Source organism: Chrysemys picta, chromosome 2 (assembly GCF_011386835.1).
Source record: "Chrysemys picta bellii isolate R12L10 chromosome 2, ASM1138683v2, whole genome shotgun sequence".
Lineage (NCBI taxonomy): Eukaryota > Metazoa > Chordata > Testudines > Emydidae > Chrysemys > Chrysemys picta.
In genome coordinates, this window is record NC_088792.1 from 83,006,516 (window position 1) to 83,033,019 (window position 26,504).

Sequence of the window (26,504 nt, forward strand, 5' to 3'; positions counted from 1 at the left end):
ATGGCAGTTGACCCTTTGGCTTAGTATTGTTACTTTGTGGGTCCAGAAGGGGTAAAATGCTTCCCTTGGAACAGAGAAAAGGTATAAGATATTTGTGCCAGGCAGGGCCGTCCTTACCCATACGCAAAGTACGCAGCTGCGTAGGGCACCAGGAAACTTGGGGCACCAAATTTCCTGGTGCCCTGCGCAGCTGTGTACTGCTCCAGCCCCTACCCCACCTCTTCCCCAGACCCCTCCACCCCTGCTCCACCCCAGCCCCGCCCCCACTCCACCCCTTCCCCAAAGCCCTCGCCCTGCTCCGCCCCCGCCCCACCTCTTCCCACCCCTGAGGACTGCAGCAGGGCCGGGCCTGCACTCACCAGCAGCGGGAAGTGCAGGGACCCAGCTCCAGCCATGCTGCTGGTGAGTGCTGGGGGGTGGTTCCCCCCTGCCCCCAAGCAAGCCCTCCCCCCACGGAAGCCTGCCTCCCCCCCACAGGGGGGCAGCATAGGGCCCCAGAATAGCTAGGGACGGCCCTGGTGCCAGATAACTGTCTGGGATGATTTGAATGAGCCATCAAGTGCTGGCTGGAATCAACACATATCAATGGAAGATCCACAAAAAACAATGGGAACCCCAGTGACTAAATGATTGACACTTAACAGCAGGATGCTCAGGCAGGCTGGATATGGAAACTCAGCATGGTTTTCAAGTGGAAGTACTGGAGGTGACAGGAATCTGCAGTAAGAACTGGGCTGACAGAGACACCGCAGTTCTCACTTGGGATTGATAGACAGAGAAAGCCAAGATGGGCACTAGAGCAACCTGGCTTGGTGGAATTTTAAGGGCTAGTCTACACTAGAATCACTACAGTGGTGCGACTGTCCTGCTGTAGCGCTGCTAGTGCAGACGCTTTATGCTGACCAGAGAGAGCTCTCCCATCAGCATAATTACTCCACCTCCCTGAGTGGCAGTAGTTATGTCAGTGGGAGAGTGTCTCCCATGGACATAGCGCTGTCCACATCAGTGCTTAGGTCAGTGTAACTTATGCTGCTCAGAGGGACAGCTTTTTCACAACCCTGAGCGACAAACTGTTTCAAAGTAAGCACTAGTCTGTACAAGCCCTAACTGTGGCCAGTCTGAACCGTCTTAACCTTTGCTTCTCTATACTAACCTAAGGAGTTCCCGATGCTATATTCCAGTTGATTAATAAACCCTACTCTGTTTTGAAAAGGCTGCCTAGTCTTGCTGCAGATGTATATTTAGGGGTAAAAGTTTCTGAACAGGAATCTCCCTCAGTTGGGACTCACTGTTCAGTGCTCATGATGAGAAAGAGGAGTGTTAGAGCCCAGAGGCCAGGTATCAGAGGAGTTGAGGCCAAGTGACCAATCCTTGTGGAAAAGTGTGATCCATTGGCAATCTGGCATATAAAGGGATACTCCCAGAAGACTGCCTAAAGGCCAAGACACAGCACAGATCCTGTACATCCGTGACAATAGGTCATATCTTGAATACAGCACACATTGAGATAGTTCTCTAATCAAGGCCCCAATCCTGTGATGGAATCCAAGCAGGTGGACTTTTGCATTAGCACTGAGCCCCAGTGAAGCCCATGTTGCTCTATATGGGCACAAAGGTCTGCTCATACTCATCCAGTGCGTGATCTGTCCCTAAGGCACTGCCTGAGGCAACTGGAGTTTTTTAAAGATGAATACTGAAATTGGGAAGTATGCTATTAAGTCACACCTCCAATCTTAATATCATATTTATTACCAAACAATGTAACCAGAGGTCCCTCCCCCTTTAAATCCCTTCAGGGACTCCTCTTTCTCCACCATATCAGGTTCCAACTTTTAGTCCTCACCTTCAATGCCCTGGATTGATCCACTACCTTCTTCTCATTCAAGTTCCTCCTTAAGATTCACTCTGCACCAACCCCTATGAGATATTAGATGACTAAAACATCCATTTATTTTGTTTAAAATAAATATATTTGCTCCTCCATGCTATGCTTGCCAAATAACCATGTCATCATTCTGGTTACCCTTCTTCTTCTTCTTCCCTAAACCCTCCGCCTACTATCTTGCTACCCTCTTTATTATGTCATGGGTAACTATGACATTCCAGGTTGCAATCCAGTACTATTGAGGGGCTGTTTCACCACTGCCCTGCAACCTTGGGTGTCTCATAATGCTTTGCGGAGGTAGCTTCCAACTTGGGTCACTCACAAACAGCCTGCCAGCAAGCAGATCATACCTGGAGTTTTGTCTACAGCTACTGCCTTGGTTCAGCAGCTTTGACACCTACAACCTGTCAGTACATACCAGTTACACTCTGGCTTCCACCAGCCTTGATTACCATATGCAGAATTACCCCAACCCACTCCCAGATTTTCCCAAAACATGTCTGCTCTGCACTGTCAAGCCCTCTAATGCATAGTCCAGATATATTAGGTCCTTTGCCTTTCTAAGGGGTCAATATACAACAATTTGCCACTTTCAATGGAATTGCCCATACAGTTCACAACACTGGATTCGTTTTGATTAAACAATAAAACAAGTTTATTTAATTACAAAGAGATAGGTGTTAAGTGAGTACAAGTATTAAGGCATCAAATAAAAAATGTTTACAAGAAAAATAAAGATAAAATGTTTTCTAGTACTAAACTTAACAAACTAGACTTTATTCAAAGTGACATTCTTACCACAGGTTTTCAGTGGCATTGCTGACAAAGTTTCAGGTAAGAATCTGCTCCCAAGGTCCTCTTAGATGCAAGAGACCGAGGGACAGGAAAAGATAACTTGGGATGTTTTTGCCCCTCACTTTTATAGTTGAGTCACCCTTTGAAAAGCACTTTCCTGAGTGTGACCCCTAGTTAAAATTCTTTCTCGCTGAGAGCCTGGAGACATGGAGTCTGATGGAGGAAGGAGGCTTCATGCTGTTTCTTTTCACTTGTGTATGCTGTTGTTGGCGAAAATGTAGATCTCTTTGTTCCTGCCTTCTTCCCTTGCCAAATAATGGCCACCTGTTAGGTGATGGCCCATCAGCTTTGATGACACCTGACTAGGGGTGTCACCTGACACCTGACTTTGATGACACCTCAACTTGCCTTTGTCTTGGAAAAACAGGCTTCCTCACATCCCAGACTTGTCTGGCAAACATACTTCAGTCATGATTTCATCTTATACTTATAACTTTACATATAATGTTGCTACACACATTTCACCATAATGTTATTGAGCAGCAAGTTATTAGTTTTCAAATGATTCCTTACAAGGCATATTTTGTACAAAGATTATTATAATAGTGTGTGGGGTGTGAACACAGGGGTGCATTCTGTCACAGTAACATTTTCAAAAGTGCCTAATTGACTTAGGAGCCCTTGTTCCATTTTTAGAAATGACTTAGGTGCTTAGAAAACTGCATCTCATTGCAAGTCAATTACATTTATTCTCCTAAGTGTCTACGGTCTGGTCTACACTACAGAGTTAGGTTGATGCAAGACATTTAAATTTACAAAGGACATAAATCTATTTTGTCTATTCTGCTATGGTAGATGTAATCATACAGTCTTCAGTATTATAAAAAATTATATTTTAATGTCACATTCTTAGACTCATGGTCTTGTGATGTCATGTTCTTGGGGAGGAAAAAGCCACTAGCGGTTTTATAATGAGATTACCAGTGTTTCCAATTTTTTGATATATTGTCACCTCTCACTTTTTTGAGATCCAATTAAGAAGACTTAACTCACTTTTTACAAGTATTTTGTTTTAGATCACACATGTGCTAATTTATCTGGTCCCTTTCTTCAAGCCATAGAACATGAGAGAACCCCAAAGGCCCCATCACTCAGAGTTAATCATAAAAGAGTTCATCAAAGAATTTGTCCTTAAAGCAAATACTGTTTATTCACATTGAATTTGTGCCCAACAGGATAGGTTGCTGTTTTACAGTAAATAAACTTTGAACTCAATAACATGTTTTGTAACTGGTGAACTTTCACATTGATAACAGAATTGGGCTGTAGTCCACGAAAGCTTATGCTCTAATAAATTTGTTAGTCTCTAAGGTGCCACAAGTACTCCTGTTCTTTTTATTGATAACAGAAGTTACAGTATTTTGTTTCTGCATTACCGTAACATGTAGTCATGATTTTCCTTGTTGTCCCTCTTTAACTGCACAATGAGCTCAGTGCAGTACAACACACACCTCTGGCTCTGTTCAATACATGTATTTAACTGATAAACTTTGACAACATCTGTAATCTGCCTATCATAGACACTAAGGTCTGGTCTATACTACCCGCCTGAATCGGTGGGTAGAAATCGACCTCTCGGGGATCGATTTATCGCGTCCCGTTGGGACGCGACAATCAATCCCCGAATCGGCGCTCTAACTCCACCAGCGGAGGTGGTAGTAAGTGCCGCCGACAAAAAGCGGCAGAAGTCGATTTTGCCGCCGTCCTCACAACGGGGTAAGTCGGCTGCAATACGTCGAATTCAGCTACGCTATTCACGTAGCTGAATTTGCGTATCTTAAATCGACTCCCCGCTGTAGTGTAGATGTACCCTAAGGTGATGGATGCACTAAAAACAGGTAAGATACCAAAAACTAGGCACTTTGCCTTCCTTACGGGTGATCATCCTTCCCAGCATTTCTAGGATAATTATTATTTTTATCTTTATTGCATCTTTTGAAGGATGACCCTGTCTACCACAAAAACATTCACAGCTGCCAAAGTCATTCTTAGGGCTACCTAAATCAGTAGTTCTCAACCCTTTCAGATTACTGTACCCCTTTCAGGAGTCTGATTTGTCTTGCATACCCCAAGTTTCACCTCACTTAAAAACTACTTGCTTAAAATATCAGACATAAAAATACAAAAATTATTACTGAAAAAATCACTTACTTTCTCATTTGTCTGTATGAAATGTTAGTTTGTACTGACTTCGCTAGTTCTTTTTATGTAGCCTGTTGTAAAACCAGGCAGATACCTAGATAAGTTGATGTAAGACCTCTGAGTACCCCCAGGGTTGAGAACCACTGACCTAAATGACAGCTCGCTTCACACAGTGGCGGTGCCCTCGCAATCTTACACGGGCAACCGCTGAGACGCAGACATTTGTGCCATCAGAAGAAGCCACAATCTAGGGGCAGGCGGCCCAGCTCTCCTGCCCATCCCAGGTTTCCAGGGCTAATTTTCTCGAAGAGATTGTGCAAGCAAGGCTCCCTTAGCAGCTCTCACTGTCCCTGTTCTGGTGTCATGACTCGCTGCCCCAGCGTCAGGCCAGCAGCGACCGCTGTGATTTGTCCTGGGCGAGCAATGGGGAAAAGCAGCCGCAGCACGGGAGTGGGGAGACCGTCCCCGCCTGCAGGGTTACCTGTACTGCCTGGCTGTCAGCGCTTCGGGGGGCTGCACAGGAAACCCGGCCAAATGGCGGGAGAGGTATTTCTCCAGGGCTCCCTGGTCAAACCTGTGCTGCTCCCTCACCGCAGTAGTACCAGGCTCAGCTGCCATCTTCAGCCCCTCTCAGCGCTGCTGCCAAGCCCAGCCAGCGCATGGACGCTAGCAGCGTAACCACACCCCCTTCCCCTGACCTACGCCAGGCGGCACCCCTCGCCCGGCGTACGCTATTAGCGCAGACAGTCCCCTTGCCTGGAGGACCCTCCCCCCTTGGGCAAGGCTCGAGTAAGTTGCTTGAAGTTCGGCGATGCAGGGTGAAGGGGTCTGGCCAGTTCTGCAGTGCGAGGGAGTAGGTCGGCAAGCGGCAGTGAGAGCAAAATTAGCTCCTTCACCACTTCTCAGAGATGCCAGGAGTATGGCTGACAGACAGACAGGCAGACACAGATGCTGGCACCTATGTGTATGTCACAGCCAAATGTTGTCACAGCCACATTTGCAAGTTTTCCGACAAACTGTAGAGCTGATTTGGAAAAAAAAAAAAAAAAAGAAGTGACGATTTAGTATAAAATGTGAACACTTCGGTCTTCTTGTTTGTTTTCATTCAGGTTTAGAAGATTCCAACCCTAGCTCTGGCCAGAGCATTTCACATGCAATCACATTGACAACCTGGTTGCAATGTATCACAGACAACCACAAGGTGACTTTTAACTGACAGCTGCATCACAGCAATCTTGTTGTGATGGTTTCAGAGTAGCAGCGGTGTTAGTCTGTATCCGCAAAAAGAACAGGAGTACTTGTGGCACCTTAGAGACTAACAAATTTATTAGGGCATAAGCTTTCGTGGACTACAGCCCACTTCTTCGGAACCATCTCAATATGTGAAAACCATGTTGAAACATCAGCTTTTAAGCCTGCTGTGTGATGTTTAAATGAAAATGATGTTGTGACATTATCCTGATTTTTATCACAAATCTTGCTATATTTGGGTTTTTCTTTAAACTTCCAAATTCCGGAGTCAAGTGGTTGCATAAGAATTGGGGCCTTCACTTAAAAATGGAAGTTTCTAGCCCTCATGGTTGGCCTGAAAGCATTTAAAAATTGAACCTTAAAGTCTCAAAAACCAGAAGACAAATATAAAGAACCCAAAATGTATTCTTTTGTAAAATATCTTTATTTTTCAGCTAAGCTCCTGATTTTTAGGGGCTTGACTCAAGATTTTTTGAATGCTTAGGGTTGGTAATGCAGGATATTTTGAATCAAAACATGCCACAGATGGCCCATAAATGTTTATCATAACCATGTATTCCCCATAAGGTGTCTATCTTCTAAGTAAACAGCAGTGTCTGTGCCTCCTGTACAGTGGGGTGCATATATCGTCTATAATACCGTGAATGGCCTTATGTATGTCTCCTGTACAGAGCAATGTATCTCTGTTCCTCCAAGGCAGTGTCTCTACACATTGTTATTTTCAGATGCAAAGTTTTGGGCTCTGACTTCACCGGGGCAGTCACTAGCATTTATTTTCTATTTATTGATCGTTATTATTATGATAATCCGTCGTGCACACACCACGGACAGCAGTAGACTCGCCCCCCCAAACCCTATTCTCTCCTGCAGCTCGGGCTCTTTTGTGCCCGGAACTCTCCTCGCGGGCTGGGTTGCAGCGGGGAGGACCCTGCTTGTGGGGCTCCCGGCCGGAAGCCTCCCGGGAGTGGGGACGTGTCTCTGCGCGGCCGGGCCGAGCGTGTGGCCGTCGCGAGCCGCTGCCATGGCCTCAGCCAGTCTGGTGGAGAAGCTGCAGCTCCGCGTGCGGGAGCTGGAGGAGGCGCTGGCCAGGGAGCGGGGCGGCGGGCAGGGCCAGCGGGCTCGCATCGAGAGCATGAGCCCGGAGGTGACCGACTCCAATCCCTACAGGTGACGGCGGGGGGCTGCCCTGGGGGGAGCCTGCCTTTTGGGAGGGGGGAGCTGCCCTATGGGGAGGGACAGCCATGCGGGCGTGGGAGGAAGGGACAGGGCTGCCACAGGGAGTGGGGGGAAGGGGCCCTGCCATTTGGGCACAAGCCTGGCACGTAGGGGTTTGGGGTAGCAGGGAGGGGTGCTGCCATATGGGGGTTGTTATGAAAGAGATGGAAGAGAGCAGGAGTCAGCACCTGTTTTATTGAGACTAGAGAGAGCTGCCATATGGGGGCTGTTGTACAGGGGATTTGTGGGGAGAGGGAGGCTCCCTGTACTGTGTCGGGAGGGGAAGGTCTGACTCCGACCCCTGTTTAGGAGATGCTATTTGTTAAGCAAATTAAGACATCTGCCCCAGTTTCATTCACTGGGAAGTGGTGTGATGTGCCACCCCACTCCATCCGCCCCCCCCCCAAACCCTACCTGTCTCTTGGTGATGAATTATAACACTATTTTGTATTTTCTGTCTTTAAGAGTGGAGTATTTTACCATGAGTTACTCATAAGGAAATAGTATACAATATTTGGGAAGAAATGGGAGTTGGGACCCCTGTTTCCCCCCCTCCCTCCACTAATTTACTTTTGTACATTGGGTCATTTAGAGGCTGATTATCATAGGTGCTGAGGATTTGCAGTGCCTAATCCATTACAATCTACATATCACACAGACTATGCTGAGAGACTGTGTCACACACTCTCAAAGAAACTGCGAAATCACCTGATCAGCATCCTATACAGCAAACAGGGAAAGATTAAGAATGAGCTCTCAGAACTGGATACTCTCATAAGAAACCAACCTTCCACACAAACTTCCTCATGGATAGACTTTACAAAAACTAGACAAGCCATTTACAAGACAAACTTTGCCTCTCTACAAAGGAAAAAGGACACTAAACTATCTAAACTGCTACATGCCACAAGCAGCCACAACAGTAGTTCCCTTAACCCACCCAGCAATATTGTTAATCTTTCCAGCTATACTCTTAGCCCAGCAGAAGAGTCTGTCCTATCTCGGGGCCTCTCCTTTTGTCCCTCCAGACCCATGAATATGATACAGTTCTGCGGTGACCTAGAATCCTACTTTCGACGTCTCCGACTCAAAGAATATTTCCAACATACCTCTGAACAGCATACTAACCCACAGAATCCTCCCTACCAGCACTCCAAAAAAAAGGATTCTGCGTGGACTCCTCCGGACGGTCGAAACAACAGACTGGATTTCTACATAGAGTGCTTCCGTCGACGTGCAAAGGCTGAAATTGTGGAAAAGCAACATCACTTGCCACATAACCTCAGCCATGCAGAACACAACGCCATCTACAGCCTCAGAAACAACCCTGACATCATAATCAAAAAGGCTGACAAAGGAGGTGCTGTCGTCATCATGAATAAATTGGAATATGACCAGGAGGCTGCTAGACAGCTCTCTAACACCACATTCTACAGGCCATTATCCTCTGATCCCACTGAGGATTACCTAAAGAAACTACACCATCTGCTAAAAAAACTCCCTGACAAAGCACAGGAACAAATCTGTACAGACACATGCCTAGAACCCCGACCAGGGGCATTCTATTTGCTACCCAAGATCCATAAACCTGGATATCCTGGACGCCCCATCATCTCAGGCATTGGCACCCTAACATCAGGCTTGTCTGGTTATGTAGACTCTCTCCTCAGACCCTACGCTACCAGCACTCCCAGCTATCTTCGAGACACCACTGACTTCCTGAGGAAACTACAATCCATCGGTGATCTTCCAGAAAACACCATCCTGGCCACTATGGACGTAGAAGCCCTCTACACCAATATTCCACACAAAGATGGACTACAAGCTATCAGGAACAGTATCCCTGATAATGTCACAGCTAACCTGGTGGCTGAACTTTGTGATTTTGTCCTCACCCACAACTATTTCACATTTGGGGACAATATATACCTTCAAGTCAGTGGCACTGCTATGGGTACCCGCATGGCCCCACAATATGCCAACATTTTTATGGCTGACTTAGAACAACGCTTCCTTAGCTCTCGTCCCCTAACGCCCCTACTCTACTTGCGCTACATTGATGACATCTTCATCATCTGGACCCATGGAAAAGAAGCCCTTGAGGAATTTCACCATGATTTCAATAATTTCCATCCCACCATCAACCTCAGCCTAGATCAATCCACACAAGCGGTCCATTTCCTGGACACTACTGTGCTAATAAGCGATGGTCACATAAATACCACCCTATACCGGAAACCTACTGACCGCTACACTTACCTACATGCCTCCAGCTTCCATCCAGGACACACCACACGATCCATTGTCTACAGCCAAGCTCTAAGATATAACCGCATTTGCTCCAATCCCTCGGATAGAGACAAGCACCTACAAGATCTCTATCAAGCATTCTTAAAACTACAATACCCACCTGCTGAAGTGAAAAAACAGATTGACAGAGCCAGACGAGTACCCAGAAGTCACCTCCTACAAGACAGGCCCAACAAAGAAAATAACAGAACACCACTAGCTGTCACCTTCAGCCCCCAACTAAAACCTCTCCAGCGCATCATCAGAGATCTACAACCTATCCTGAAAGATGATCCTTTACTCTCACAGATCTTGGGAGACAGACCTGTCCTCGCTTACAGACAACCCCCCAACCTAAAGCAAATACTCACCAGCAACCACACATCACTGAACAAAACCACTAACCCAGGAACCTATCCTTGTAACAAACCCCGATGTCAACTCTGTCCACATATCTATTCCAGTGACATCATCATAGGACCTAATCACATCAGCCATACCATCAGGGGCTCGTTCACCTGCACATCTACCAATGTGATATATGCCATCATGTGCCAGCAATGCCCCTCTGCCATGTACATTGGCCAAACCGGACAGTCTCTACGCAAAAGAATTAATGGACACAAATCTGACATCAGGAATCAAAATACTCAAAAACCAGTGGGAGAACACTTTAACCTGTCTGGTCATTCAGTGACAGACCTGCGGGTGGCTATATTACAACAGAAAAACTTCAAAAACAGACTCCAACGAGAAACTGCTGAGCTAGAATTGATATGCAAACTAGACACAATCAACTCCGGTTTGAATAAGGACTGGGAATGGTTGAGCCATTACAAACATTGAATCTCTCACACTTGTTATCTAACTGTCTGTCTGTACTCGGCTAGCTTGATTATCACTTCAAAAGTTTTTTTTCTCTTAATTAATTGGCCTCTCAGAGGTGGTAAGACAACTCCCACCTGTTTATGCTCTCTGTATGTGTGTATATATATCTCCTCAATATATGTTCCATTCTATATGCATCCGAAGAAGTGGGCTGTAGTCCACGAAAGCTTATGCTCTAATAAATTTGTTAGTCTCTAAGGTGCCACAAGTCCTCCTGTTCTTCTTAGTGCCTAACTTGTGGATTTCAGCACTTCTGAGAATCAGTCCCATAACCTTTCTGTGCCTCAGTTTACCCTGGGATTAAATAATAATATATAGGTTTAAAATAGTCCTTTAGGAACACTTCAAATTGTAATACTTTGCACTTATACAGCAATAAAATAATAATATAAAATAGAGTAGATACAGTACTTTATGTAAAGCACTCTGTTATCCTCTATAAAAAGTGCATATTAGTGCAAAGTATGACTATTTAAAATGTTTCAGTAGCAGGATTGTGTTTAATCCTCTCCCTTCTAGTTGTCCTCACAACCTAAAAATAGCTCAGTACCTCCAAATTTCTCTCATAGTCCAGTATTGGAGTTAAAAGGTTGTTCTCCCTGAAAGGTTTTGTTTTGTTTTGTTTTTAAGGTAGTTATCAGAGGTCATCAGGGCATTAGCCTGGCATTGGGAAAGCAGTTATTGCAGTCACATTAGTCCTCAAAATAATTGAAAGTGTGTGCACACTCAAGTATCCTCTCCCTTTCTCCCTCCTGATCCGGCAAACAATAATACCGTGAATAGTCTCATTCGTTTCAGTGGGACTATTCACACTAATAAAGTAAAGCATGTAAGTGCTTGCAGCATTGGGGCCTTAGGGTTCTATGCATAGAGATGGGGTTCCATTCTCACTTAATACATGTCCACTTAGCAGTTTTAAGTGCAATGAGCACAGTGGTCTTCGGTTTATTCGTTAGAAACCCAGTATGCAGAAGAGTTAAAGACATGTTCTGCTGAAGCTAGCAGGAAATGTTTGTTGTTTTTTTCCAAGCTGCTGTTTACAGAATGTGATGTTGATAGTAGTAGGTTGGTTGCATGATATAGTGACATAGGGGCTTTCATTCTGAAGTGTGCCTAATACTTCAACTTTCTGAAATGCATAAACCTTAGAAATAGAATTGGAAAACAAATGAAATAAAAGGAAAAGAATATAAATTAAGGGTCTCAGATTGTTCTTGTGGGAAACTTAATTATTGTAATCTGCTTTAACGACTACTTAATATTAGATTTCAGGGAAGAGATTATAGTATCTGGTGAGAAATACGACATTTTATATTAGTGTTGATTTCAAAGCCATTAACTGATTTTCTTTGCTTTTGAATTTAACAACATTATTATGTTTATTTTCAAATAATTTACCATTTTACTTTAGTCTTAGTCTTCCAATCTCTAGTACATCTTTAATTGTTTGCTTAAACTTTACTTTTTTAAAAAAGTGTTATCTTGGAGTACTATCATAAATCTAAATATATTCATATTCTGAATCTTTTTCTTTTAGATACCTTAGTGAAGTAATGTAAATCTAAATATTTCAGAAATAACATTATAGATGCTAATCCCTCCTCTTATGGGTCCCTTCTCTGTAGTCAAGAATTCCACAGCATTTACTGTGTAACTGTTAATTCTATTTTGAGCTCCTCTGGGGCTTGTTCTTTGTCATTCTACTCTTACAACTATTTGAGCAACAATAAAAAGTTGAATCTCGGTGATTTTGAGAGAGCTTTCCTTGACTATGTTGGATGGTTTATTTATTTATTTGTTTTGTTTTTCCTAGCCGCCTGATGGCATTAAAACGAATGGGAATTGTGAAAGATTATGAGGTATGATTATATTTGTTTTAGAAAACTGTTTTTACTTCCTCTCATGCAGGCTACTTTGTAACGTACTAATCTGTATTTATTTTTCTTGACAGAAAATCCGTACCTTTACGATAGCAGTAGTAGGTGTTGGTGGAGTTGGCAGTGTAACTGCTGAAATGTTGACAAGATGTGGCATTGGTAAGGTAATATACATTTTCTTCATGTACCAGTAAACAGATGAACTAGTCCTATATATATAATAGGTACTGGCAAGATGGATTTCTTGTTTGAGTCTGCACCAATGTTAGTCAGCTGAAGCAAACAAAAGAGTAATACTGACAAAAACATTGAAAGTGATGAGTCTTCTGAGGTAACTTGTTCTCTGTTCAAGTAGACTTATCTAGGGCCTAGTCCTGTATGTTGCAAATCACCCTCAGCTGGGTGCTCCACACTCTGTCAGATCAGGTTCCTTCTGTATTGCTTTTAGTTCAGCCATAGAAGGCAGTGGAAGGGGGAAAAGCTGTTAATAAAGATGGGGGGGTGCATAATGCAGAGAAGGAAGATTGAGCACTTCTGTTTCTCATAAAAACAAGAACAAGGGGACATTAAGTTAAATTGAGAGGCAATGAATTTAAAACAAATAAGTGAACACAATTTTTCACACAATGCACAGTTAATACATAGAACTCATTGTCACAAGATATAGCGGCCAAGAGCTTAGCAGCAGGAAAAATTAGATTTATATTGGTAACGAGAACATCTAGGGTTAATATAGTACAGGTTTTTTTAAGTGTAGGAAGGGATCTAAACATTCACGCTTCAGGGCAAAAACTAATTTCTATCTCTTCGGGGTTAGGAAGAAACATGAGGCGGTTATATCATAACTCATCCTAATAAGCAGGTTATGTCGTTTACATAAAATAGCTAGAGACATAAAGGGTAACAAGAAAACATTTTACAAATACATTAGAAGGAAGAGCAAGGACAAGGTAGGCCCGTTACTCAACGAGGGGGAAAAAACAATAACAGAAAATGTGCAAATGGCCAAAATGCTAAATGACTTTTTTGTTTCGGTGTTCACCAAAAAGATTAGTTGCGATTGGACGTCTAATGTAGTAAATGCCAGTGAAAATAAGGTAGGATCAGAGACTAAAATGGGGAAAGAACAAGTTAAAAATTACTTAATCGAGTTAGATGTCTTCAAATCACCTGTGCCTGATAAAATACATCCTAGAATACTCAAGGAGTTGATTGAGGAGATATCTGAACCCTTAGTTATGATCTTCGAAAAGCCATGGAAGACAGGAGAGATTCCAGAGGACTGGAAAAGGGCAAATAGAGTGCCAATCTATAAAATGGGGAAATAAGGACAACCTAGGGAATTACAGGCCAGTCAGCTTAACTTCAGTACCCAGAAAGATAATGGAGCAAATAATTAAGTAATCAATTTGCAAACACCTAGACGATAATGAGGTGATAAGTAACAGGCAACATGGATTTATCAAGAACAAATCATGTCAAACCAATCTAATAGCTTTCTTTGACAGGCTAACAAGCCTTGTGGATGGGGGGAAGTGGTAGATGGGGTATATCTTGACATTAGTAAGGCCTTTAATACTGTATCACGTTACCTTTTCATAAACAAACTAGGGAAATACAACCTAGATGGAGCTACTGTAAGATGGGTGCATAACTGGTTGGAAAGCCGTTCCCAGAGAGTAGTTGTTCACAGTCAAGCTGGAAGGGCATATTGAGTGGGGTCCTGCAGGGATCGCTTCTGGGTCTGGTTCTGTTCAGTATCTTCATCAGTGATTTAGATACAGTAATGGCCGAGAGAGTGCACTTATAAAGTTTGTGCACGATACCAAGCTGGGAGGGGTTGCAAGTGCTTTGGAGGATAGGATTAAACATCAAAATGATCAGGACAAACTGGAAAAATGGTCTGAAGTAAATAGGGTGAAATTCAGTAAGGACACATGCAAAGTACTCCACTTAGGAAGGAACAATCAGTTGCACACATACAAAATGGGAAATGACTGCTTAGCAGTCACAAGCTAAATATGAGTCAACAGTGTAACACTGTTGCAAAAAAAAAAAAAAAAAAAGTAAATATAATTCTGGGATGTATTAGGAGTCTTGTAAGCTACATGAGAAGTAATTCTTCTGCTCTACTCTGCACGATTAGGCCTTAACTGGAGTATTTTGCCCAATTCTTGGTGCCACATTTCAGGGAAGATGTGGACAAATTGGAGAAAGTCCAGAGAAGAGCAACAAAAATGATTAAAAGTCTAGAAAACATGACCTGTGAGGGAAGATGGAAAAACATTGGGTTTGTTGAGTTTGGAGAAGAGAAGACTGAAAGGGGTCATGATAACAGTTTTCAAGTACATAAAAGGTTCTTACAATGAGGAGGGAGAAAAATTGCTCTCCTTAGCCTCTGAGGATAGGACAAGAAGCAATGGACTTAAATTGCAACAAGGACGGTTAGGTTGGACATTAGGAAAAACTTCCTAACTGTCAGGGTAGTTAAACACTGGAATAAATTGCCTAGGGAGGTTGTGGAATCTATCATTGGAGATTTTTAAGAGCAGGTTAGACAAACACCTGCTAGGGATGGTCTAGATCAGTGATTCTCAACCAGGAGTCTGGGGGGCTATGAGCAGGTTTCAGGGGGTCTGCCAAGCAGGACCAGTGTTAGACTCACTAGGGCCCAGGGCAGAAAGTCTAAGCCCTGCCACACAGGGGTGAAGCTTGGAGCCCTGAACCCTGCCACCTGGGGGTGAAGCAGAAGCATGAGCAATTCAGCTTTGTGGGGTGCCCTGTGACGTGGGGCCCCCGGCAACTGCCCTACTTGCTACTCCTTAACGCCGGCCCTGGCTTTTATATGCAGAAAAACAGTTATTGTGGCACAGGTGGGCTGTGGAGTTTTTATAGCATGTTGGGGGGGGCTCAGAAAGAAAAAGGATAAGAACTCCTCGTCTAAGTAATACTTAGTCCTGCCATGAGTGCAGGGGACTGGACTAAATGACCTCTCGAGGTCCCTTTCAGTCCTATGATTCTGTGATTTCTTCTGAAGCAGCTGGTAATGGACTCTGTCTAAGACAGGATACTTGACTCTTTGGTCTACTGACCTGATAAAAGCTGACATATCAGATGTTCTTCTGTATTAGCTAGTCATTGAAAATGAATAATTGTTATCTACACGCTAGATTTGCAACTCAAAAATACAATCAGAATAATCACACATAGGAATGTAAAAGAACAGTCACTAAAGTTAGTGTCTATTGATGTGGATAATTTGCTGAATGTTTGGCTTGTTTTAGATAAATGTGTTCTGTTAACCATCGTTCTGGTGACTTGATCTGAACAGTTTGGTGTTCTCAGGTCTTAGTGACCAGTAGTTTAGGGTCCAGTTCTGCAGTCAATACACCTCAATAATGGTTTGCACATGAGTAGACTTGGTAAAATGGATGGAACTACTCACATGTATTTCTAGGATCAGGGCCTGTCACAGTTTGCTGTTTATAATACCAACATGGTGTTCATCAGCAGAGACCCATTGAAAATTCATATATATTATTATAATCTTCATTGTAGCTGCTACTGTTTGATTATGACAAGGTGGAGTTGGCGAACATGAACAGGCTCTTCTTCCAACCTCATCAAGCTGGACTAAGTAAAGTGCAGGCAGCGGAGCATACTTTGAGGTATATAGTGGGTATCAAATATGTTTAACATGGGCTGCTAATTCAAACTCAGATATTTCACTCTACAAAAAAACCCACAACAAAGTTGCATGTTCATGTGGAGTCCAAGGACTGAGCTGCACTAGAATTTTTGCTGGTATAATGTAGGGTAGATGTAGGATTTTTTTGTTTTGTTTTTTGGTTAATGACATTTTTACACTGGAAAAGCCTTAGTGCAGATGCAGTTAGACCAGAAAAAAGTGATTTTTGCCAGTAAAGCTTTTCATTCAGAGAACTGGCATAGGCAAGTTTTTGCCAGTAGTGGCTGCGTCTATGCTAGAAGGGTTTGCCAGAATAGCTATACTAGCTAACCTTTTCTAAGCTAAAGTGTGTTTCTAAAAATTCCAGCAGTGCTTGTGACTCGGATGAGGGAGGGAGTTCTCTGAGGTTGCTACTGCACTCATTATCACTGTTGACTGATTTTATTTTCTTTACAAGGAATATTAATCCTGATGTTCAGTTTGAAGTACATAACTACAATATCACAACAGTGGATAACTTCCAACATTTCATGGACAGAATAAGGTAAAATATTTTGAGAAAAGCACACAACTTCTTTTGATTTTTGTTGGTAAAGTCTAAAATACTCTATTGACTTCATAATTTTTTTAAATGTTAGGCCTCCAATTGGAAAACAATCACATTTTATGTAAAATATATGTATATAAAGACACTTTTTTGTTTCCTAGCCCTGTTATCCAAGTAGATCTTGGAAAATAGCATTTACTTTTGTCTCACTTTAAATTAAATTTGTTCCTTGTTTATATTAGTGTATTTTTAGCTTTCCAGCCAAATTGAAGATTCCATATGTTGTCATACTTCTTTAAAAAGACATAAAATTGCACATCCCTTCTTTTGAGTAGCTTGACTCTCATTTCCATTGAAAATAACACAGTGTAATTAATATCTCACAAATTAGTTCTGAAATGACTGCAGATATGTTATGCAAAGAGAAACCTTTAGGGGAAATAAAAATTTATACTACACTTCTTAAAATTTGTAAGAGGTGAAAATTATACCCAGTGATATTTCCTTTAGTCTGAAATATCCTCTTATCTGAATTTCTTATGATTCCTCAGATGACCCCATTTTTAAGGACTGCTTTTGTACTTAATTCTATGGATGTCCCTGCACATTTTGGATAAACAGAGTTTTATTGAATTGTTTGAGACTGAGAGTGTTAAATAGGATCCATACTATTTTGTTAGCTAGGAATATATTTCCCATCAATTTATGTAATGAAAAGAAAGAAATGTCTTGACTACAATTTTAATGTGTTTTGCAAACCATCCTCATGTAAACTGTGGTATTTACTTTAGTTATGGTGGGTTAGAAGAAGGGAAACCTGTTGATCTTGTACTGAGCTGCGTGGACAACTTTGAAGCTCGTATGGCAATTAACACTGTAAGTACAGCATCTGAGGTCTGCGCATACTCTTGTGGGTTTGCTAATACTGTTGATATATGTGAAAATAAGGAAATGTGGGGAGGAAATGAACTTTTTATTCAGTTCTTGGAGCATAAAGAGTAGATGTAAAACAGATTACATGTGATAGTAAGTAATGGTTAGTAAAGGAAAAGTGTATTTTTTTTATTAAATTTTATTTGTATTGAGTCATCTTGTAAACCCTGTTTAAATTCACTAATGACTTTCTTTGTATAACTATCCTATGGAAAATTTGATAAGAATCGTTATATTTTGATGGACATTATTAAGGCAGTATGCAGTTTTTACTGTGCGGTTTTCCTTCACAGTTGTAACAAATGCAGTGTATTTTCCAAAACACACATTTTTGTTGCCACCCACCTGTTAGCTTGAGCAGCATGTGTATATATGACACATATAATTGTATAAATATAATAAATCCATGCTTGTGTGTGCATGTGTGTAAAATAAATATAATTAAAGGGAGAAAACAGTAAAGAAATTGAATAGAAAATCCTAATAAACCATATTAGACTCCTGGGCCCTGATCTGGCAACTGTGAATTGGAGCCCTGTACATGTGCAGAGCCCCATTGATTTCTATGGCGCTCCAGACAAGTGCAGAGATCTGCCCTCCTGAATCCGATACCCATATTTGGCCTTTGATTTTTATTATTGTCAGTTACTAAAAAAAGGCACAGAAATAGTTTATAGTAATACCTCTTTTAATCTGACAATTCTTTTGTCTTCTGGCTTTAAGGGGTAAAAGTCACAGATTCATCAGTGTAATGCATGATTTCTAATAACCTTTTGCAACAAACTTCTACAGTGTTTATTTATTGTAACTCTTGGGTATGTTTGTGCTTTCAAGGCCTGCAATGAGCTTGGACAAACATGGATGGAATCTGGAGTGAGTGAAAATGCAGTCTCAGGACATATACAACTTATCATACCTGGTGAATCTGCTTGTTTTGCGGTATGCAATCCTTGGCTAAGGGGTCCTTTTCTGAAATCTGGGATTCACTGTATTTCTAGTTTGTGCTTTTTAAAACAGGATGTGTGGTGTGAAACTGGTATTTCAAGGCTTATATAGCCACAGCTTGTTTTAGTTCAGAGTAATTCTGGTTATTGCCTTCGTGTGGTCTGAGGTTTTTATTCATTTTTTTAATGAGATTTCTTTTTTTCTCCTCCCAGTGTGCTCCCCCACTTGTAGTTGCTGCCAATATTGATGAAAAAACATTAAAGCGAGAGGGAGTTTGTGCAGCCAGCCTTCCTACCACTATGGGAGTAGTTGCAGGGATTCTTGTACAAAATGTTCTGAAGTAAGTTATTTGAATGAACTTCTGGGACTAAACTTACAATATCTTGTTATAAAGAATACAACAGGCTTCTTTCTGATCATTAGAGCTTCACGTCTTCAGGACTTTATAAGCTTATGAGATTGGTGATCTTTCTTTCCCAGTGACAGATCTGCCTCTCTTTCATACACACTCATGTACAAAGGCATTTGCTTAAAGGAGTTGCTACCAAGATATGTGATAGGAGGGTACATCTACACTACAAAATAAAACCCTATGGCAGCAAGTCTTAGAGCCTGGGTCAACTGACTCGTGAGCTGTGGGGCTAAAAATAGCAATGTAGATGTTCTGCTTGGGCTGGAATCCATGTTCTGAAACCTGGTGGTGGGGGGAAGGGGCTCAGAGCCCAGGCTCCAGCCTAAGCAGAAAAGTCTACACTGCTATTTTTTAGCTCTTTAGTGTGAGCCCGAGTTAGTTGACTCAGGCTCTGAGATTTGCTGCCACAGGTTTGTTTCCCCCAGTGTAGACTTATCCTGAGTCACTGAACTTTTTGTTTTGGAGCTACCATTTTCTACAGATTTTTTTCAAGTGCTCTTTCGTAATTCAAGATGAATTAAAAAAAAAAAAAAGTATCACGAAGTCTTGAAGAACGTCAAAGTCGCAGAATAATTTCTTTGTTTCCTTTGCACAAAGCCTGGGAAGAGAGTTAGTCCTGCACAGTTTCTGTTCAGTGATGCAAAACAGCTATAAATATTTTTACTGTATAGTAAAATTTTCTACAAGTAATATCACAAACTCCAGCTGTTCAAAGAACTATGCCCATGAGAAAATTTGAACAATTCTGTGTGCATAAATTTGTTTCCCTTTCCTTATTTTTAAGTCTGGAAAATAGGATTTTTGTCTCTTGAGTTCGTGTGCTAAAATCCTATTTTAGACAAACTCATTCTGCGGATAATTGTACAGATGCTGTTAGCTGCAGATGACGAATTAAAAACAATCCAGATCTTGTGAAGTAAAACAGAGGGTTGTTTTGCCTTCAGCTACAGAGGTGTTCCATTGACTTTAGTATATGTTGTGTGAATTTACATAGAGGCAGAATTTGGTTCTCTAGTAATAAATATAAGAAATAAACTATTTTTAGTGTGGGATTTCCAAGAGGTCAGCCTGGCCTAATTTTGCCCCCACTGAAGATTTTTCTTCAGTGGGAGGAGAGTTAAGCCAATGTTAATTGCTTTTGAAAATTCCACCCTGACTGAATGGGATTGGACGCAAGTAGGGTGGAGGGGAAGGTTGCACCATTGGCCTGGAATGGCAAACCGCGGCCAGTGGGAGCTGCAATCAGCCGAACCTGCTGACGCTGCAGGTAAACAAACCGGCCCGCCAGCAGTTTTCCCTGACGGGCCGTGTGCCAAAGGTTGCCGATCCCTGTTCTAAACTTACCATTTCCTGGGTTTGCAATCAAGTATCAAATTTCATCCGTGAGCCATCTCTCACATTTATACCTATACAAACATAGGGCCAAATTCTCGTGTGGTATAATTCAGGATAGCACCATTATCTGCTAAAGCTATGCTGATTTACACCAAGTGAGGATCTACTACATAATTTCTGAAGTGGGTATAGGTAATCTAAAACCAAATGCGAGTAATTTAGGGTAACAATACAGTATCACGACTGAGGGGTACAAAATATAACATCTGGAAAAAGCATTTAGGCAACTCACCCTGAATCTGCGAACAAGAAAATATTTTCATTTCACTGCAGTTCTCATTCTGTTTTTCCAGGTTTTTATTAAATTTTGGTACTGTGAGTTACTATCTTGGTTACAATGCAATGCAGGATTTCTTTCCAACTATGGCCATGAAACCAAACCCACACTGCAGTGACAAAAATTGCAGGAAACAGCAGGAAGAATACAAGGTAAAAATCCATCTGTTAATGCATGCTGAAGGTCTGTGGTAAATAAAGCAGATCATTCTGAATTGAAGCAGTGTTGACAGGCTGTTTCCACAAACTTTAAAGTTAAATTATTTGAAATATTTTCATAAGTATTTGTAGGTCATCTTAAAGTAAAAGGTAAGCAGAGTAACTTATGAAACTTATCGCTTTGCAAAAAAAAAAAAAAAAACCCTAATAAAATATTTGTCACTTAGGCCCCAATCCTGCAACCTCTTACATATGTGCTTAACAGTGTGTAAAGATGACATTTAATGGATTTCTTTAAGAAATTATGCTTTGCTTTCTGATGAATAAAGAAGATTTGAACTGTTTTTTATTATTATTTTTTATATTATGTCAAGAGTGTCACCTTTGCTCTTCCCTGCTTTTGCTCTAAGATTTGTGGAAGGTTTAACGATGTATATTGTGGGCTCTCTTAATTAAAGAGTGTGAGTGTTGAATATTCAAAATCTTATTTTCCCCAAAATTTTCATTAGTCATTGATGTTGAATTGGGGGAAGAAATCCTTTCAGGCCTTCTTTATACATAGTAAAGGAGCATGCCCTTTTTTAATCCTTTGCAGGTCACCCTTAAATGTTTCCTAAAAAGCCATAAACAAACTCTCATAAATATTTAGACTGTCTTAACTCTCCTCAATATTGCAACAAAAATAATCACAAATTCATGTTTGTGTTTTGTTTTATGTTGTCTCTTCAGGAAAAAAAGGCTGCACAACCAAAACAAGTAGTAGTTGAACATGAAGAAGAAATAGTTCATGAAGATAATGACTGGGGTAAGCAATCACCTCAATCTTGAATGCACACCGCCAACAAATTAGGGAATTTAACTAATCTTTATTAAACACTATCGGTTACTCAAATTTTTTCAATTCTAATAAATCTGACAAATCTAAAACAATTTCATGTTTTGGTTCTCATACATTGAACAGGTTAAAATTTAATCTCAACACTACAGAAGTATGTTTTAAATAAAATATTTTCATTTTATTTCTTTAATCTTGTGAAAATACCTAGTCATTAGATTTTATAGGAACTTTTATACAAAACTCAAGTTTGGGTCTAAGTTTATCCGCATGTCCGTTTAAATATCTTGTCAACGAATATTCATTATAATCAGGTTTCTGTAACATAAGGGGTTAAAATATATATATAAATTCCCTATAAGGGCATTAACAACTGAGAAAATTGCTGGACTGAAACTGTCAGCACACTTGTCAAAAAAATTAAATTCATATACTCTTGAAATGGTTACTCTCTGAATATTGTATTTTTAATAAAATGAAAATACAAGCTTACTATCGGGGGAAAATGAATGAATGACTTAGACTATGAAAGAGTACCCAGGGGGAGTTGAAAGGCCCATCCCTGGAGCTATTTAAAATATGTTGTAGGGAATCTGACTTAAAAGGTCTCTTACTGGATGTACTGTTAAAGTACTCTTTTTATTTTAATAAGCTCTGGTTGCTGCAGTTTTCATCTAATGGTAATAACTTTGATCCTCTGATTAGTTTTTTATTTAAATAATTAGTTGACATTTTGACACTTAGGTATTGAGCTGGTATCAGAGGTTTCAGAAGAGGAACTGAAGGCTGCTTCGGGTCCACTTCCTGATCTTCCAAAGGGAATTACGGTAGCATACACCATACCAAACAAGGTAATGTTAATTCACCCTTTTTTATAGATTTATTTAATGACAGTATTAGAAGGTTCTATATTATGTGAAACTAGTCATAGAGGAGAACACTGTAAAGCAGTTGTCTGCTGTATCCTTTGGAATGTACTAAAAAGCATTCAGTTATTACATAAACTGAGGAAAATACATGATAGTTATCAACTTATTACCATTTGTCCATGGTAAAACCCCATCTGTAACAATTCTAGTAAAATAATTGCACGCCTGTATATTCAATCTGAGTATATCTTACAATCAAATTATTATTGCTTGAGTCTTTACAATATATTTTAAACAATTCATTATCTTGAAGCTAGTTCTGAGGGCAACAGGAATTAATGAATTTGTTTCTCTATTTGTGTTGAGGTTTAAGCACACTGAGGAATTCCCCAGTTGTTTAGACAGTCAAAACCATTTTTACAAATTACTTTTATCCTTTAAAAGAAAGATGCAGTCAAATTACCATAAAACTGAAGCTCAGTCTCTGGGAATTTTAACTTCCATACTTATGCATCAAAAAATCATTTTCTTAAATCCTAATCAGAATGGAGTTTACCAATGGATTTTTGGTCAGACATATAAAAATGGCTATGGAATATCTTATGTTGTAATGTTTGGGCCTCATCTTGCAAGAACTCTGTATTCTGAACTCCTTCGGTCCGTTATATCCTGTTTTATTCAGAGCAAAGGAACTAAATATTTCCCCCTCCCCTTTTGCCAATAGGAAGAGAATGTTGTAGCTGGGGAAACAACAGTGGCAGAGTCTGAGGAAAGCCTAGAAGAACTCATGGCCAAGATGAAGAACATGTAGGCAAATGGAATATTGAATTTAACATTTGGGATCTAGCACTAGAGCTGAATCAAGAAATATCACAAGAAATAAGGTCCTGTAAGAAATTCCAGTCTTAAAACTTGAACTTTTGGTAAAACAGAACTATAAAAGCTTGGAGATGGCATCTCATAACTGTATTCTGCTGTCTATCTATATACTGCTTTAAAATACAAAGTTGTACTACTGTAAGTTTTCATTTCTCATCATGGTAGGGTCCAAATCTCTAGGGAAAAATTAAAGATAATAGACAAACTGACACAAAAAAGGTAAGCATAGCACATGATGTGGAATGATATTCCACATGTTGGCAAAATGGGGGAAATGAAAGGTGGAGTAACCTTGTCTGGATAGAATGGTTCAGGGGATTGATAATGGAGTCTTTAACATGTACGTTACCGCTTCAAGTGCAAACCAGATTTGTGGTAGTTGTAAGCATCCAGCTGGCTACTATTCAATGGGCTATGTTGTCTAAGTTGGTAGTGTGGCTGTACCTGTTTTGTAGGTAAATGGAAGGCTTCAATCTTTTCATAGGCCATAAATTTCACTAGAAAAATTTTAAAGGGTTGAGTGATTTGTCAGTTTGTGTCACATCCCTATTCTTTCATAAAGAAGTATTTGTGTATACATTGCTTTGTGTTTGATAGTGGTGTGAGTGTGCAGTTGTAAGGCACAAGTGTTTTGGTATGAATTCTTTGTTACTGAGTCAATGACTGAGTTGACCAAAATAGCTCCTAGCATGTCATCACTGCAGCTGACCGCCATGTGTTTACATATTAAAAATGTTTATGACTTATCACTGAAAAAAATTAACTGTACAGGAAACTTCAAACACACCTAAAAACCATTCTGTGTTTACTTTTGAAAGCGAGTTATATTTCTAAAATCCATTTAGAATTATTTGGCTAGCATTTAGCTCAGGGGTTCTCAAACTGGGGGTTGGGGCTCACGAGATTATTACATGGGGGCTGTCGGCCTCCACCTCAAACCCTGCTTTGCCTCCAGCATTTATAATGGTGTTAAATATATTTAAAAAGTGTTTTTAATTTATAAAGGGGGGTCGCACTCAGAGGCTTGCTATGTGAAAGGGGTCACCAGTACAAAAGTTTGAGAACCACTGATTTAGCTACTACTTTACATGGCTGACAGCTTTATAAAAAGGCAACTATTTACAATTTTATCCTATGTACAGTTTTACAAAAATTGAAATTAATACATATATAAAATTATTGGAGAGATGTTGTTAGGGAATACAAAATAGTTCTTGACTTCTGACTATAGTTAGCAAAGCAACTTTTACACTTGCCCATTCCATATTGTAAAGTGAGGTGGTGTTGAGACCTAACTGCAGAAGATTGCGTACCAGTGTTTAAAACGAATTTAAAAAAAACCAACAAAAACAAGTCCTGTGGCTGATAACGTTTTTCACCTTTGCAATTAAAGCATATTGCAATTTAGAAGTCTAAAGAGAACCATGGTATTTCTCTGAGTGAGAAATCTAGTGGAAATGTCTGATTTTTTGCAACTCAGTGAACAAATACACTTCAATGCTGTATATTTTTGCTAACTTTGTTCATTTATGTTGTAAGCTGCAATATACTATCAACTTAAATTTTTAACAGTGAATCTTAATAATGAGACCTTGCTATGGATCTGTTCTATTAAATCTCTGCTGATACACTGGAAGACACTATTGGTTTTGATGTGGAGTTCTACTGTGATCATTAAGTTACATAGAATTTGGCTTATACCAAATATACAAACGCTTCAATTTCATGTACATGGTGGGATATGTTTTCTACAGAAGGAGTATCAAGAGAGCTATTATACTTGTTTTGGATACCAATACAAAGAAGTCAAACATCCATCTGTTTGAAATTTAGAAGATTACAATTTTTGTCTAAATAAAAACAGCTTCTTCTATGCTGCATGAACCTCATATCGTTTGTATAGTCTGTTAGAAGTTTCTTCTTCAACTAAGTTTTAGTGCTCAATGTCAGTTTTGATATTGTACATTTTTCATTGCAGCACTATAAAACTAATCGTTCCCAAGTTACATTCTTATTTAAAATTTCTTTTTCTATTCAGAAAAAGTGCTGAAGGGGGTGTGTGCGGAATTGACTTAATTGCTTACCGTAAAAGGGGGGGAAAGGAAAAGATAAATAGTATCCCTTTGAGATAAACAGCCTCAGCACTTTAACACTAGCTGAATAAATGGATTAGTTCATGAATGAAGTTTCCTCATAGATCTGACACTGAACTCTAAAGTATGAAAAGGAGCATGTCATTTTTAAATTAGTGAATTTATTGTTTGTAAACAAATAAACTTAATTGATCATTGTAACTAACTGGGAGAAATACTCCATTGTAAGTTTAATAAAAATCAGTTTACTGCTATTCACTGATGCTATTCTGTTCTTTCTCCTGGTTAATACAAGTATGCTTGTATACTGGAGTTTAATGAGCAGTTTTTCTCTACTAAAACTGAGAGGTGTGCACCAGTCCCCAATTAATTCATAATATTTTTCTCTCGGGTTACTCATTGAAAAAGCATATTCATACTAAAAATAAGTGGATATAACCGACACCAATTAAAAAGCTTTAGCTAGAGAGGACAAAAATATTAGTCAGAGCTTGTCTACATCATCAGTTCATGCATGACAAGCTGGGGTGTAAATCTACAGTGCATTAGCATGCTGCACACTCGCAGGCCATGGGGACCTTCCGACCATGCACTAAAAGTTCTATAGTGCACTTCAAGCTGTTTCAAAACAGAGTTTAAATCAAAGCACACTACAGAAATTTGTGTGCATCAGGGTCCCAATGGCCAGTTATTGTGAAGGCTGGTGGGCTGTAGATTTATACCCAGGTTTGCCATACACAAACTGACCACATAGACAAGCCCTCTGTCAACAACCATGATCTAAAAACTCAAAAGCGTGTCTTACTAAGAACCCAGTTTCCTTTGTACAAATTTCTTTAAAACTAAAACATGGGCAGGTGAAGTTTGGGGGTACTTTCCTTCTTTGGGTAGAAACACAATATATGGTTCTCAAAATTACTGTGTCCCTGAATAACAAACTGCTCCTGAAAAGACGGAAAGGTACAATAACAAAATTCCACAAACACCATAACAGTGTGGACACTGAAGGAACTGACGTGGAATAACAACCCATAGCTTGTTTTACTGATTATACCCTGTAGCTCACAGAGG

General features: G+C 40.3%; 2 protein-coding genes across 6 annotated transcripts in view; one reads left to right on the forward strand and one right to left on the reverse strand.

Annotated features, from left to right (window-relative positions):
- ACAD11 (acyl-CoA dehydrogenase family member 11) overlaps window positions 1-5,895 on the reverse strand; it is a 55,658-nt gene extending 49,763 nt beyond the window's left edge. The window contains exon 1 of one of the 4 annotated variants that reach the window (XM_065587074.1): window positions 5,364-5,895. In XM_065587074.1, coding sequence (XP_065443146.1) covers window positions 5,364-5,500 — 137 coding nt within the window. In that variant the 5' untranslated portion in view covers window positions 5,501-5,895. The remainder of the gene's footprint in view (window positions 1-5,363) is intronic. The other 3 variants (XM_042841277.2, XM_065587072.1, XM_005278645.4) reach the window with 3 other exon arrangements.
- A 1,116-nt stretch (window positions 5,896-7,011) lies between these two features.
- Window positions 7,012-25,687, forward strand: UBA5 (ubiquitin like modifier activating enzyme 5). 2 transcript variants are annotated; one of them, XM_005278640.5, is made up of 12 exons: window positions 7,012-7,300; window positions 12,339-12,384; window positions 12,477-12,566; window positions 15,961-16,070; window positions 16,548-16,634; window positions 17,429-17,513; window positions 18,405-18,509; window positions 18,728-18,855; window positions 20,616-20,751; window positions 21,487-21,562; window positions 22,337-22,443; window positions 23,186-25,687. In XM_005278640.5, exons 1-12 carry the CDS (start codon window positions 7,155-7,157, stop codon window positions 23,270-23,272), a joined length of 1,203 nt encoding a protein of 400 aa, XP_005278697.1. In that variant the 5' UTR covers window positions 7,012-7,154; the 3' UTR covers window positions 23,273-25,687. The 2 variants fall into 2 exon arrangements, with proteins under 2 accessions (XP_005278697.1, XP_023963528.1); XM_024107760.3 differs by having other exon boundaries at window positions 7,057-7,300; window positions 12,477-12,561.
- The last annotated feature ends 817 nt before the right edge of the window (window positions 25,688-26,504 follow it).

Coding starts and splice junctions, on each gene's coding strand:
- UBA5 (XM_005278640.5), top strand. CDS start 7,155: ATGGCCTCAGCCAGTCTGGTGGAGAAGCTGCAGCTCCGCGTGCGGGAG. Junction 17,514..18,404: donor CTCGTATGGCAATTAACACT/GTAAGTACAGCA, acceptor TGTGCTTTCAAG/GCCTGCAATGAGCTTGGACA. Junction 20,752..21,486: donor AACAGCAGGAAGAATACAAG/GTAAAAATCCAT, acceptor TTGTCTCTTCAG/GAAAAAAAGGCTGCACAACC.